General features: G+C 35.5%; 2 protein-coding genes across 2 annotated transcripts in view; both read left to right on the top strand.

Annotated features, from left to right (window-relative positions):
* Window positions 1-4663, top strand: part of LOC107683654 (phosphatidylinositol 5-phosphate 4-kinase type-2 gamma) — a 30295-nt gene extending 25632 nt beyond the window's left edge. The window contains 5 exon segments of the mRNA XM_074186985.1: window positions 3239-3352; window positions 3671-3866; window positions 3869-3916; window positions 4281-4384; window positions 4583-4663. Coding sequence (XP_074043086.1) covers window positions 3239-3352; window positions 3671-3866; window positions 3869-3916; window positions 4281-4384; window positions 4583-4663 — 543 coding nt within the window.
* A 3866-nt stretch (window positions 4664-8529) lies between these two features.
* Window positions 8530-12597, top strand: part of LOC107683645 (ubiquitin-conjugating enzyme E2 variant 1-like) — a 19541-nt gene continuing 15473 nt past the window's right edge. Inside the window, exons 1-2 of the mRNA XM_016479721.1 lie at window positions 8530-8625; window positions 10069-10217. Of these exons, the coding sequence (XP_016335207.1) occupies window positions 8556-8625; window positions 10069-10217 (219 nt within the window). The 5' untranslated portion in view covers window positions 8530-8555. The remainder of the gene's footprint in view (window positions 8626-10068; window positions 10218-12597) is intronic.

The raw sequence follows: 12597 nt of genomic DNA, 5'->3' as shown, positions 1-12597 counted from the left end.
ACCAGCATGTAGCTAACAGACAGGAACTAAAAGCCACAAAGCTCCTATTTTAATTTCACAAGGTTTTTATAAAAAAAAAAAATGATGATAATGTGTTTGTATATGCAGAGGTGTAAAGAGTACCTAAAAACCATACTTGAGTAAAAGTAGATACCTTACTCCACTACACGTTACAAGTCACCAATTCCAAAACAACTTGAGTAAAAGTCTTAGAGTATCTGATTTTAACAGTACTTAGGTATTTTACTTATACTAAATATAGGCTCAAAGATGCACTAGTCACAGAGACATGTCAGTGAAAAACGGTAACGTTGTGGAGAAGCTGGGGAAAACAGGCAGAGGCAAGGATCGATGTGCTGGTATTTCATGGAAAAACTAGAACAAACAAGGCAAAAACCAAAGGGAACAAAGAACAGAATGACTGTCAAACAGACAACCATCAATATCCTTCAAAAAAAGTCTCTTCAGTATAACAGATAAATAAAATAACAATAAGTCAAATGAAAAAGTCAAATCTTTTTGCACTGGCTGTGCTGGTTTCGGCCTCATTGCCGGCTGCAGTCATGTCCTCATCTCATATATAAAACACCTGTGATTCACAAATACTTGCTAAGGAACTCTCATTCACATAAAGTAGCCTTGTTGAAAAGTTTGGTTGAGGCAAAACGCACAAGATGCAGTACTTTCAGTGACCTGTAACAGGCAGTATCACGTCTTTTGTAGCAGAAATAAACTGCTGCAGAAAAAGCTAGGTCCATTGTTATATCACCTCGCATATAGAGATCCTATAAACCTTATAAACACATCTTTCCCCCATCGGTAGCTGTCATAAACAAATACAGCCCTTACCTCTTATATGGATGGGAAGTGTAATATGAGGTCCAGGATCCACCGTACGATGTCCGGATCAGCTCAGCAGAATTCTCACCTCTATGAGGCTCGCATTGGAGATTTATGAATTAAATTCAGATAATGAGTTACTCTTAATAAATTACTCAGAGACTTGTTTAAAAGAAAGTTTGTCGAATCACCATATACAAATGGTTTCGCTTTATTAAAAAACAATAACTCATAAGCAAATAACAAGAAAGTAACAGTGTGTAATCTTCACCCGATTTTCGGCCCAGAAAAATCATAAACTGGTTATGGCACTGGTTTATATAGGAGAGAGCGTAGACCACCTTCCTCTCCTGCAAAGCATCTAATAACTCTTTTCTATTGGATAAATGCAAGTCTCACAAAACACTTGATCACCCCCCTTGCTTCAGCGGGTTGCGATACCATTACATCATCACATCAAGCACAGCATATACACACGAGTACATCTCCAAAAATATATGCGAAGAAGTTCAAACAAAGTTTACCTCCTATACACTAACACAGGATGTCTGACCTTTTGTGCTAACCACAATTAAGCATCCACATTACTACAATGCAGCAACACCTTTGCAAAAATATACGAGCAAGTTTTCACACTTCAGCATTTTCCATTCGTTAACTGTTAACCCAGATAGCGACACCTGCTCTCGCTTTTTGACAGGATGTCAGTTAACTGTTTATACTTTGGAGGCGGCGTTGGCTCTTTGAATTTTCAAACAGTCAACCTCACCTCGCAAAGTTTCCATTCTCAAATTAAACTCATTAACTTCAATAAATTGTTTAACCCTTTTCATCAACCGTTTATTTACACGTTCATGTTGCCGAATTATCCGAAGAAGTTCCTTAGCCATCAAGATCATGTCCCCTGTTTCCTGTCTGGTCACTTCTGCTTCCCTTCTTCTCCATTTTGGCCTTCTTCTTTGCGTTCCGGTGATGTCTCCTCTGCATAGACTCTATAAGTAAATCATTAATAGGAATTTCCAGTTCACTTTTTTGGTTCAGCTTTCTAATATGTGGAGTTTGACCGGAAAATTTAATAATTCGTCCTACACCATGCAAAATGTAATGTGTAACTGCATCACTCATTTCAAATGTAGTGGAGTACAGAGTACAGATACTCATTCAAAAATGTCGTGAAGTAAAGAGTAAAAGTTGCTAATATCTTTGATACTCGGTACAATTACAAAGTATCCGAAAAGATACTCAAGTACAGTAACTAATTACATTTACTCCAATACTTTACACCTCTGTCCGTCGGCAGATAGAAGTGTTCAACATAAACTCAACTATTGATGAATATTGTTTTGAGAGTTCTGCAGCATTATCATACCATTCTTTGTAATTATAAACATACACAAGCCTGTGAGTCTTAACAGTCAGTGTCAGTGCTTACCAGTCTGCTCAGTAGCAGTGTAGTAGTAATAATCCTTCATAATTCTTTCGAGCAAGGAAAAGTTTCAATTGTTTACTGAAAGTTCTTGCATAATACAGACAAACAAACCCCAGTCAAAAACTGTGTCGGTCCATACGTTCTTAAAGGAAACACCCATTCTTAAAGGCATTTAGTGTTACATTTTTAATTATGCAAATTATGGCTCTTACAAGCAGTTTAACCCGTACATTTAAATGGCGTGTCCTTTTTTTTTATTTAGCCATTTTCTGTTTAAACAAACACGCATCTTATGCTGGGTAGTCAGATGGCGTTGAATACATTCTAGTTTATTGTACATTGGAAAGCAATATTGTCAGAAGAGCCAGTCTGGTGGGCTTAGCCTTTAGACTCAGATATATCTACACTTACCACATTTTCCCTTGCGTTACTTTTGACTTCTTATTTTCTCACACCGTGTTGGAAATCTTATTTTTGTGAAATCTCAAAAGGAATCCTAAAGTGCATGGCAAATCTTGTCTTTGTCTCCCAACCATATTAAGAAATGAGATCTGATTTGACTAAAGATTACAAATATACATTTCTCTTATCTTTTAATTATATGTAAATTGTGTGAATAAACAACTTGGTTGTTAGACATTGTTTTGGCTACTTTTAGAGTTACTTCTATACAGTATGCATTTTTCACGTTATCTTGTTGCAGAGGCATAAAATGTTGGATACTTCATGTATTTCTTGAAGAAATTATGTTTACATGTGATCACTACAACTTTATATTTTTTCTTATTCCATCTTTTTTCTTGCTGACATCTAAAAGAGTTTTGTCTTCTAATGAAGCATTTGCAGCATTGTATGAACTTGTACTTGTATTGTATGCCATATGCTTCCCAGTTATAAACTGACATGGTTTTTTCAAAATGTAAAATTTGGTCTTGAATATAATTGCTTGAAAATCATTTGGAAACCCAGGTGAAGGAACTGCCCACCTTCAAGGATGTAGATTTCAGAAATAACATGCAGCGAGTGTACATCAGTGAAGAGGAGAAAGAAAAGCTTTTGGATAAACTGAACTGGGATATAGAGGTGAGATGATTTACATATTATTACATTGGGCTCAAATGTACTTTTAACTATATCGCGTTATATGTGAAAATATTTATTTATAGTTTTTACCCCCTTTCAAACTAAGAAACCGAGGTCATTCTTATACCCAATAAACCTTTTCACTTTCCTTTTCTCTGAAAACATGATAAAGCATGTCTCAGTGAGTGTGCAAGACCTTAAGAAACATTTTAATCTGCAAATAGCAAAATATAGTTTTTCATATGTAAGAACTGCCATTTTATAAGGGGCATATTGAAACTAACAGCCTGTTTGTATATCTGTATGTGTTTTGGCAAGTTTCTTGTACGTTTGAAGGTCATGTACTACAGCCTGCTGCTGGGCATTCATGATGTCTGGAGGGCAGAGCAAGAGGAAGCGGAAGAAATTAAAGACTCTTTAAGTGAAGAGGAGGAGGATTCAGAGAATGACCTATCCCTTATGGCTGTGGGGTCTTTCGGCACTTCCCCTGAGGGCATTGCAGGGTACATGAGCTCTTAGAGTTTGACCCTTATGTTGATGTGTATGCCATCCAGAGTGCAGTTGGTGAGTCACATTCCAGTCTTTACACTGTAAATAAGTTTAATAGGTCAGCATTATTTACATGTCAAGCTGTTCATGAAAACATTCAAATAAATAATGGATAATGATAATTAATGCAAACCGAATAAATACCATACTCAACTTTTCTATAGTCTTGAACCCATTAATCTTTTCATGAAGGTAATTATGAAGTGCTTTTAGTTTGTTGTTTTTTCATTCCTCCCCCCAAAAAGTATCCTTTACTAATTTAAATGCCTGCTGCTGGCTTTCAATGCAGATTCAGACTTATCAAAGTACATATGCTTTGAATTTGTTTAAATCCTTACATTCATTTTTTTATTCTTGTGTTTGTCTCTCCTTAATCTAGGTTGCCCACACAGAGAGGTATACTTCATGGGTCTCATAAACATTCTGAGCCAGTATGATACCAAGAAGAAAACAGCCCACGCAGCAAAAACAGTCAAGCATGGAGTAAGTGCCACTTTATGAATGGACAACTGAGGCTTTGTGTAGTTATTTGAATATGCTTTTTACAGTTTTATTGTAAAAAAGATTAAACCGAGCTGTAAATAATCTTATCGTTATAATTATTATAGGTATTACATGTTACAATTTTTTGGGTTCTGTTTTGCATTTTTCATTTAGCATTTTTTTTTTTCCAATTTAAAGGCTGGGGCTGAAATCTCTACAGTTCATCCTGAGCAGAATGCCAAACGGTTTCGAGAATTCATTGCAAACATCTTTGCCTAATTGAGAGCATTTTAAATATACTCTTCCAAATCTAGGTGGACAAAAAAAAACTTGATTTGGAGCTGGTGGTTTGTACAAATTCCTGATTGTTAAATTATTTGAAAAGCATTATTTAATTATTAAAATGTTTAGCATATATGAATGATAAAAATTGTCATAAAATCATGATCATGAAATTGTCATGAATTGTATTTTAAAACTCTGATTTGCAATAAAAATGTAATGATGCAAATATAACATTTGTACAATAAAACTGACTCCATGAAATGGATGTGCAGTCATAACTGTGAAAAATTACAACTTAAAATAGTTTAGACTGTGACATTTTAGTCTGTAGGGTTTTCAAATAGTGAATATGTTAATTATTTTTATGCATTTTCACAAAATAAATATGAAAGTTTATGTTTGTCATTTAACCCTTTTTTACTTTTTGATGTACTGTTCATATTATAGTCTTGAGTGTCCATCCAGTAAAATGGTTTTACTCTGTAGTTCCAAACTTTCACAAAACAAATCTGCCCTTAATACTGCACATTTTTCCAGTGCCTGATTTTCCCTTGTCATTAATAATTCTAGCTGTAAATGCTCTTTCTCTTTTGAAGCATATTTCGCCACTAGACACAACCCTTTTTTTTGTCTTAAGAGTTGAGGACTTCCATTTCATTCCATTCCATTCTTTAAAACGGAAATTAATTATTGATTAACCTAATTTTTCTTGCTCTCCCACTTATCATCTTTTCCCCAACTATTAGATAATTACAGGTCAATCTCTAAGCGTATGTTTTTGGCACAGTACTGGAGAGAGTGGTTCCCTCTCAGCTACAGAATCACTTTTTATGTCAGGCATTCATCCACTGTACAGCATTGAGATGCATTATTACAATATTTAACAAATATTGTTCTTAATGAGAATTCAATGTAACAACATAATTCAAGATAAAGGAGTCCGACACTGCCAAACTATTATTAGCCTTAAAGCAGGGTACACGCCCACTTGAGGGCTATATTCAAGAGTATCTGTCACAGCTATGGAGGCCGTTTGTGAGCTCTTAGCATGTCCTGTCACGGCTATGGAGGCCGTCTATGAACTCACTGCCTGTCCTGTCATGGCTATAGAGGACTGCCAGTCCACAACTCCCACATGTGCCTAATTCTGAATTATCAGTCTGTCCTGTTTCCCGCAATGAGCCTGATGTTAACTCTACTGTCTGTTCCGATCCCACTGTCAATACCAATTTAGTACTGTCAATCTATGAACATGTTATTTGCCCCATTAGTCCAGTCACAATCCCAGAAACCTTACCTGAACTCCCTGTAGGCTCTAGTAGCCTTGTCACAGCCCAAAAATCCTCATTTGAACTCTTAGTTCTGTCTGTCATGAACTCAAGGACTATAACTGCACTCCGTGTCTGTCTCTTTAACTCTGTCACTGCCATAGAGAACATTGATGAACTTCTTGTGTTCCCTGCCTTGGCCCCTGAAACCATGAATGCACTGCCTGCATTGTCTGTCTCTGTTTTCCCTAGTTCCCAGTCTCTGCCATGGGTCCGGGCTCCGTCTGCTCTGCCATGGTGGTCCAGTGTCTGGCTCTGGTGGTCCTCTGCTCCGCCGTGGTGGTCTACTGACTGGCTCTGGTGGTCTTCTGCTCCTATATTAATAATAATACACAATTATTGGTACCCTTGGAAATTCTTCTGATGAAAATATCTCTGAAGTATATTCCCATTCATATTTGCATTTTTTACAGGAGGTTCCTAGTCACCCTCGTGTGATTTAAAAAAAAAAAATTTACATTTCTTTGTACATTTATTTATTTATTTATAATTATGTCAGGGATGGCATTCCATACTGTTTCACAGGACTATGAGGGAACACAAAAGCCAGATTATCTTAATCGTTGATCACGATAAGTAAAATCAACGAATATATTTCTGATGATTGTTGAACTTCATAAATTAGAAAATGGCTATAAGAAAAGCGCTAAAGCATTAAAAATTCCCATTTCCACCATCAGGGCAAAAATTTCCAATCAACAGAAAATGTTACAAATCTGCCTGGAAGAGGATGTGGGTCTATTCTGTCTTAAAGCAAGTCGAGGAGGATCGTTTGAATGGCCAAAGACTCTCCAAGGATCACAGAGGACTGCAGAAAATAGTTGTTTATTTTTGTTTGTTCAAAAAAATTAAAAACATTTAACATGTCTCCACAAAGACCAAGAGCAACAAGGAAATGTACCAAGCTGTTGATTAACAATATGATTAACAGGGCAGTATATTTTATAATAATGAGGGTGTCATTTAATTTTCGTTCATACATTTCTCTCTCTGTCCCATGCATCCCACAACTCCACTGACTCCTTAACCTCTGCTTTACTGATATTAATTTGCGTTCCATATGCTAATTAGTGAAAACACTCAATAATGAACTTGAATGAACACACTTAGTTATGCCCTCCATGGTTTGAGCATGCAACTCAACCATCTTGAGCAAGAGCAGAAGAGCCATGGAGCACAAAAAAACTTCAAAAGTTCTTTATAATCTAAAATAATTCCTTTCACTTTATTTGATCCGATTTTATTCTTCTTCTGCTTCTTCTGCCCTAAAAGAATCTTCTTGACCAAAAAGCACTGAGACCTCAACATTTTTATGTCTCACAGATATTTAGCAAGAGCAGAGAGATTTTACTGACACCAGGTGGTGCTATAGCATGTGAATTTAGTTTGCTGATTTAAAATTTTCCCATTTCTGCCTCAATTCTTGGCTGTTTTTCTGATTTTCACAAAAACTGGCATAGAGACTCTCCAGAAGGAAAACGAAAGAAAGACATTTGTCAAATCATCCCAAAAAAACATAAATAAATAAATAAAATAAAATAAACCAGGAATGTTCAATCCTGCTTCTGCAGGGCCACTGTCCTGCAGTCAGCTCCAACCCTAATTAAACACACCTAAACCAGACAAGCAAGTCTTCAAAAAACTTTCAGGCAGATGTGTTGGCACAGGTTGGAGTTAAACGCAGGACTTTGACCCTCGTGACTGACCCATTTACTTTTTACTGCACTTTTTTATGTGCTTTTGCTAAGCTGACATATTTGAATGCATTAACAACAAACAAAACAACAACGACTAGGCCTACAGTCATATAGGGTAAAATAATGATCAAATAATTTCGCAATTTTAGACCAGTAATGCAGATTTTAAAATAATCAAAAACTGACTGGAATTTCTGGTGGAATGACCTGCCCAACCTGATCCAAACAGCTGAGTCTTTAGCCATCTTCAAGAAACAGCTAAGACACATCTCTTCCATCTACACTTGACACTCTAATAATCTATTTCTATTCTATTCTATTCTACTTGTTTTCTTTTTACTTATTAAAAAAACTTGACCCTCTAAAACTAATAGGCCTACTCTCGATTCTATCTCTAATCTATCTCCTTTTTTTCTTTTTTATTTATTAAAAAAATGACCCGCTAAAACTAGTATTCCCTATTCTTTTTCTTTTTCGATTTTCTTTCTTATAACTTTGCATTGTTCTATTTATTTATTTATTCTACACTATAGCCTCCTGCTTAAAAAAAAAAGTAAAATCTTATTAAATTGAATAATTATTTTGATACCAACCTCTTCTCTTACTCGGCACTTCTTATTTTTTTACTCTTGACTTTCAAATACTCTGCCAAATAATAAATAGCCTAAATAAAATAAAAATAATATGAACATGAAAAACAAAAGTACACACACATCAGCAATTAATTTATGATGACATTTACTACATTTACTGAAGAACATTAACTAGCTTTACAACAGATTCAGGAGTATATAAAGAGTAATAAAGGCCCTGGAGTGAACTTCAGTATCCAGGTTCTCTGATTATTCACATGCATAATTCATGAGGCGATTGTCCACTGTTGGCGCGTCCCCGCTGCCGAGCAACAAGATGGCGGCCGCCGCCGGATCAGGTAAATTTATGAAAAACTGCCTTTGTATTAGATCGTTTCTTTCTTTCGTATCCAAAACGAGTGTTATGAAATGTTAAAACGCGGAAGAAATATACTTTCATTGAAGTATTCGCTCGTGTTGCTGTGTTTAGAGTCTCAGTATTGATGTGGGTGTGTTTGCACAGCATTAGCCTGTCAAATCAGTGACATTTCTCGCGTTTAATGTCGATGGTGCTTATGTTTGAGTCTGTCTTAAATAGTTTAAGATCCATATACATCGCTCCTAATGTGTATGGATTAAAGTACAACGGGGTTTTAATATAATCTGACTATTCAATTGGTTAGCCATGTAGCTTATTCAACTGCAGCGTCATGATAGAGAAACAACACAATACACTGGCCGTGTGTCTCAAAACCTTGTGGCTGCCTAGCTAGACTGCAGTTTTGTGCACCACAGGCGCGTTCCGTGTCCGTGAACTTCGTTAATGATTTAAACATGCTTTCTTTGTTGGCAGTTCGTTAGGTTTAAGAATATGTTTGCCAAGATGCCGTATAGGTAGGCAGCTCGCAAATTTAAGACACGGCCATTGACTTTAGTGATGTTACAAACCCTAACATTTCATAATGTCTTCCATTTAAACACAATAACTAACATTAATAATGTACATTTAGTCTTACTATTTTATCATTTATTCATTTCCATTCCTTAACTAAAGCCCACTTCTGTTGAAATATATTAAAAAACAAAACATGACTTTTCCACATTGTATGCACGTGCTTGTTATTGTTAATTTACCCTTTTTGGTAAATTTCATTTTCATATCATTTTCTCTTGTGTTATGCAGGAAGTAAAAATGCCATTAATTTTCTTAATTCATAGTGGATGTGATTTTCAATGATAATTTATAAACGTTTAAAACATACCAGCTGTGAGCTACAAGGTATGTTAATTGATGCTATATGTTTATGTTGAAGCCATTAGTATGCATTTTTAAATAACTATGTTTAACAGTGGTATTTCCTGTGAAAAACAATGTGATACTGCAAAGAAATCTCCACCAATCTCTTATTGATCCAGTCTTTTAATCGATACAAGTAAATTGCACCAAAATGTATATAAAGCTAATGACATAATAGATTCAGTCTCCTCATGCTGACACACTATTTAAATAATATTTGTGTGTGCATATTTTGCAATAAATGTAACATATATTGTTTCTATATACAGTCAACATCTTTAAATCAATAGTTTTATAAATATGCATTGTTTTTAATTTGATTGTCATTTGCAAGTCTTGTACCTTTGTCTTTTTGTCCAGTTTTTAAATATTTAGGCCTAGTGCTTGAAATCAAAGCATTTTTCACAGTTGTCTTTCTCTCCCTTTCTCCTGCTAGAGAACTGTTTCCCCACTCTGTGGTGTCGGTTTTGAACATTATTCCAGCAGCAAATTTTTGTTTTCACAGGCGTGAAAGTCCCCCGTAACTTCCGGCTGCTGGAGGAGCTTGAGGAGGGTCAGAAGGGTGTTGGAGATGGGACGGTGAGCTGGGGTTTGGAAGACGATGAAGACATGACCCTCACACGCTGGAGAGGAATGATCATCGGACCCCCTAGGGTCAGTTCAACTGGCCTACTTGGCTCTATTGAATTAATATGTTAAGATACATATTCTTGTGCATGAGTAAAACTATAATTTTTTTCCCACATGTTCCTACTCAGAAAGTCTGTTTATTCCGTTAGAAACACTCTGCATGTTTCTGAAAAGAACCAAATGCCAATAACAATATCGGAGTGTCTATTTACACTAAGTGCAAATAGCCCACCTTGTTGGCAGAGGCTATTTACACTAGCTCCGCCCACCAACGTCTGATTGGAATAGTCAACACTGCAGAAAGACGCTCATTAAATATCAGTTTCAGTGGCGTAGATGGTAAGGCGCACACTTTTTGACGCGATCGACCCGAGTTCGAACCCGCCTTTTGCTGAACTATTTTTCTCCCTTTTCAATGCGATCTCATATCGCATCGGAAAGGCATTTATTTTCAATAAAAATTAAGGAAATAATCAAAAAGTTGAAAATAAAGTATCGGGTAGGTTTAGGGTAGGTGTAGGGAGGTCTTTATTGTCCCAATAAGGTGGCATCTATTTAATAATTTAAATTTAAATTATAATTTACACTCAATACATTATTACTGCGTACTGTTTTATAATGTACTACAATACTGAGGTGCAGATAATTGCTACTATTTGCAATAAGTAGTATAAATAGCAGAAAATCTTGCTGTTTTAACATAGTGTAAATATAATCCATTGCTATTTGCACTGTGTAAATAGTATCTATCACTAAGAAAATATGCTATTTGCACTAAGTTAGCACGATTACAAATGTTTATTGAACTGTTTTATAAAATCCATATCACATTAATTTAATTGTATCCTGTAGGGCTATACAGGTGCATCTGAATAAATTAGAATGTCGTGGAAGGTGTGACCTCGGCATCCTGGCCAAATTTGCCCATTGGCCTCTGACCATCATGGCCTCCTAACAATCCCCACATCTGCTGATTGGCTTCATCACTCTGTCTCCTCTCCACCAGTAAGCTGGTGTGTGTTCTAGCGCACTATGGCTGCCGTTGCATCATCCAGGTGGATGCTGCACACTGGTGGTGGATAAGGAGATCCCTCTCACAATGTAGAGCACTTTGCGTGCCTAGAAAAGCACTATGTAAATGTAATTAATTAATTTATCATTTAGAAATAATTTGCTATTTCTCTGTTTGAACACTCTGTTTAAACGTGTGTGTGCCTCCTTTAAAACTATCATTTATATCCTTGCTGCTGTGATTGGCTTACATCTTTGCATGTTTATCACTGAACCATATTTGGTAACACTTTAGGATAGGGACCAATTTTCTCTATTAACTAGGTACTTATTATGCCTGTTAGTAACATGGGCTTATTATTAGTGCTTATAAAGCACATATTCTGCATGAGCATATTCTACATCCCTAATCCTACCCAATGCCTAAACTTAACAACTACCGTACGAACTATTAATAAGCAGCAAATTACAAGATTGAGGTAAAAGTCGTAGTTAATGGTTTGTTAATGGAAAGAATTGGACCTTAAAATAGTATGACTCCATATTCTGACTGATGTCTTGAACTCCACTCTTTACTTTTCAGTAAGGTAAAGACTCTTGTGAAAAGGTTTTTAATGAGGTGAAGTTTTTTTTTCTCGGTTTTTAATGAAGTAAAGGATAGGTTTTAGAGTGATCACAGTCACATTTTAAAAACCTCTTTTAAAGTCTGTATCTATATTTTTTTTCTTTCCATGAATTATAGCCATGGTAGCTGGCATGGCATTAAACTATAAACAAACAAGCGTCTTTGCCTATTAAATCATATTTATACATGTGGAACTGTTGAAATTATTTAGTTAATTATAATAATCATATTATATTATATTATATTATATTAAATTATGTAGATGAATATATTAGGACTGCCCCTGACCAGAGGTGGACAGTAGTGAAGTATTTTTACTTTACTCAAGTAAATTTAACAAATGTGCAATTAAATTGCAGTTCCTTATGAAAATGTTAACGATTCCAGAGGGGGTTACATCTGAATATTTTCACACAGAGATATGACTGATTTCTCTCCAGAGGTGGACAGTAGTGAAGTATTTTTACTTTATTCAAGTAAATTTAAAAAAGTATCTGTACTTTAACAGAGTGTTTTTCCTTTGGAAAACTTTTACTTCACTACATTCCAAAGCATAATGTCGTACTTTTTACTGCACTACATTTCATAAATAAAAGTGTTGTTGTTGTTTACCTTTAATACTTAAGAACATTTAAAATGTAGTACTTTCTTGTACTCAAGTAAAACTTTTAATTACTTTTACTTGAGTAAAAGTAAGAACGTACCAGATTTCTAATGTAATTAAGTATTAAATTAAATTTCTGTCAGGACCACTATCGTCAAAATGAT

The sequence above is a fragment of the Sinocyclocheilus anshuiensis genome, unplaced genomic scaffold, assembly GCF_001515605.1.
Source record: "Sinocyclocheilus anshuiensis isolate Anshui unplaced genomic scaffold, SAMN03320099.WGS_v1.1 scaffold1809, whole genome shotgun sequence".
In the NCBI taxonomy this organism is placed as follows: Eukaryota; Metazoa; Chordata; class Actinopteri; order Cypriniformes; family Cyprinidae; genus Sinocyclocheilus; species Sinocyclocheilus anshuiensis.
This window is presented reverse-complemented; position numbering and strand designations above follow the sequence as displayed.